General features: G+C 39.4%; 1 protein-coding gene across 1 annotated transcript; it reads right to left on the reverse strand.

Moving 5' to 3' along the window:
* Positions 1-384: 384 nt before the first annotated feature.
* LOC103522601 (cartilage oligomeric matrix protein) lies at positions 385-1,210 on the reverse strand (the record flags this gene model as incomplete). Its single annotated transcript, XM_008487701.1, is given in 2 exon segments — positions 385-625; positions 1,175-1,210. Coding segments are annotated over 2 exon segments (277 nt in total), but the record flags the coding sequence as incomplete, so codon positions are not given.
* Between the last annotated feature and the right edge of the window lie 1,064 nt (positions 1,211-2,274).

Genomic DNA, 2,274 nt, shown 5'->3' on the forward strand with positions numbered 1-2,274 from the left:
GAGACCCTAGGATGCATGCAGCGTTTCATCTTAGAATAAGATGTCGTATTACTTAAATGCCAACAGTTTAATTCACCTGTTTAATATTCAGTACAAAAGTGTAAGACATTTTTTTCCATTTTCCGAAGGCAAGTTTACTTCAACACCATCAGACATTAACTAACAACTAGCTAAGTACCTATCTAAAATTTGATTCACTCTTTATTTTTGAATTTACCCACTTTTATTGTGTTTGGTTTGTTTGTAGCTTTTTAATTTTATTTCTTTTGCACCGCCTGAGTGTTTTTTTTTTTGACCTTAACCCCTTTTGACCTAATCTATCGTTTTTGTGTTTTTCTTCTAAAACCTCAAGCAAACCCTCGTGACCCGGTTTCCCGTTCTTACCGTTACATCTGTACAGCATATCGGACCAGATGATCTGCTCCTGAGAGAAGCAGAACACTCCCAGTTGACCTCCTTTGTGGGTCGAATCGTAAATGTTTCCCGAATCCGCCACCATGCCACGGTCTACTTCGAATATTTGGAGCCGAATGAGTCCAATTCTGGGTCTGTGGTAGAGGTTCCATCTGTAGGAGGTGCGTTCCTTCCAGCCCACGTTACGGGGGTCTTTCCAGAGGAGCCGAACCTGAGGGAGAGAATCAAGTGGAGCGGAATAAAATGGATGTGCGGATATTTAATTTAATTTATTAAGTTTCCATTTATTATTTTTCGATAAAACCCTCAGAACATACTGAATTTTTATAAATGGTATACCCGTGTAAGCAGAGCTTGTGTCACGGAACGGATATGGGAGCACGGAATGAAATAAATTACATTATTTCATTGATAGATTCAACTTGCAGTGTTTGAAGATTCGTATAAGCTTAACCCTTCTTTTAATGCTGTTTGCCCCTACACCTAAGCCTCAGACAAACGAACTTGCCATTGGTGTGTTGGAGGCCAAAACTGACTTTACACCGCTGATAATGTGTCTTTGTCTGCTGTCAGTTCTTTCAATTCCGTGTCATTACTCAGCCTTAGCTATTCCAGGATTTCATCTTCCAAACTTAATTCCATGAAAATGTTGTTTCACAATGAAAACCGCTTATCAGCGACTCCAATGAACTTAGATGAGTGTAAAAAGGGGGGGGGAAGAAAAGACTCGTGTGGTCTGTCATAGCATCCCCATCCCTACCTGATTCTCCGTATCTCCTGTATGCCAGAGTGAGTTCTTTCAGAACATACTGAATTTTTATAAATGGTATCCCCATCCGTGTAAGCAGAGCTTGTGCCACGGAACGAATATGAGAGCACGGAATGAAATAAATTACATTATTTCATTGATAGATTCAACTTGCAATGTTTGAAGATTCGTATAAGTTTAACCCTTCTTTCAATGCTGTTTGCCCCTACACCTAAGCCTCAGACGAACGAACTTGCCATTGGTGTGTTGGAGGCCAAAACTGACTACACCGCTGATAATGTGTCTCTGTCTATTCCAGGATTTCATCTTCCCAAACTTAATTCCATGAAAATGTTGGTTCACAATGAAAACCGCTTATCAGCGACTCTAATGAACTTAGATGAGTGTAAAGGGGGGGGGGAAGAAAAGACTCGTGTGGTCTGTCATAGCATCCCCATCCCTACCTGATTCTCCGTATCTCCTGTATGCCAGAGTGAGTTCAAATCAAGGAACACTGAAGGTTTGACAAGGATATCCGAATCTCTAATCAAGGAATACTTGACTGCTGCTTTTGGGAAGATGTGTGAATCAAGATAGCTGAAGCTGCTGAAGGATATTCGTTGAAAAACACCTTCCAAGGGTGGTGTGTTTTCGCTTGTAACAAGATGTGTATTTATGATATTACCTCTTTAAGGAAATTGTAGCAAATATATGCATTCGCTTGTAAAGTATACAAACTCAACTCATATTTACGACTGTACGAGTACATTACTCGTATGTTGCACCATATGATATGAAATCGATGGCTCGTTACACTTCTGAACCATTTTCTCATCTCATCCACATGTAACAAGATGTGTATTGTGTATTTATGATATTACCTCTTTAAGGAAATTGTAGCAAATATGCATTCGCTTGTAAAGTATACAAACTCAACTCATATTTACGATTGTACGAGTACATTACTCGTATGTTGCACCATATGATATGAAATCGATGGCTCGTTACACTTCTGAACCATTTTCTCATCTCATCCACAACGATATTCGAATGAAAATCTTCAAATCAAGGAACACTGAAGGTTTGACAAGGATATCCGAATCTCTAATCAA

The sequence above is a fragment of the Diaphorina citri genome, unplaced genomic scaffold (assembly GCF_000475195.1).
Source record: "Diaphorina citri unplaced genomic scaffold, Diaci psyllid genome assembly version 1.1 scaffold9608, whole genome shotgun sequence".
Lineage (NCBI taxonomy): Eukaryota > Metazoa > Arthropoda > Insecta > Hemiptera > Psyllidae > Diaphorina > Diaphorina citri.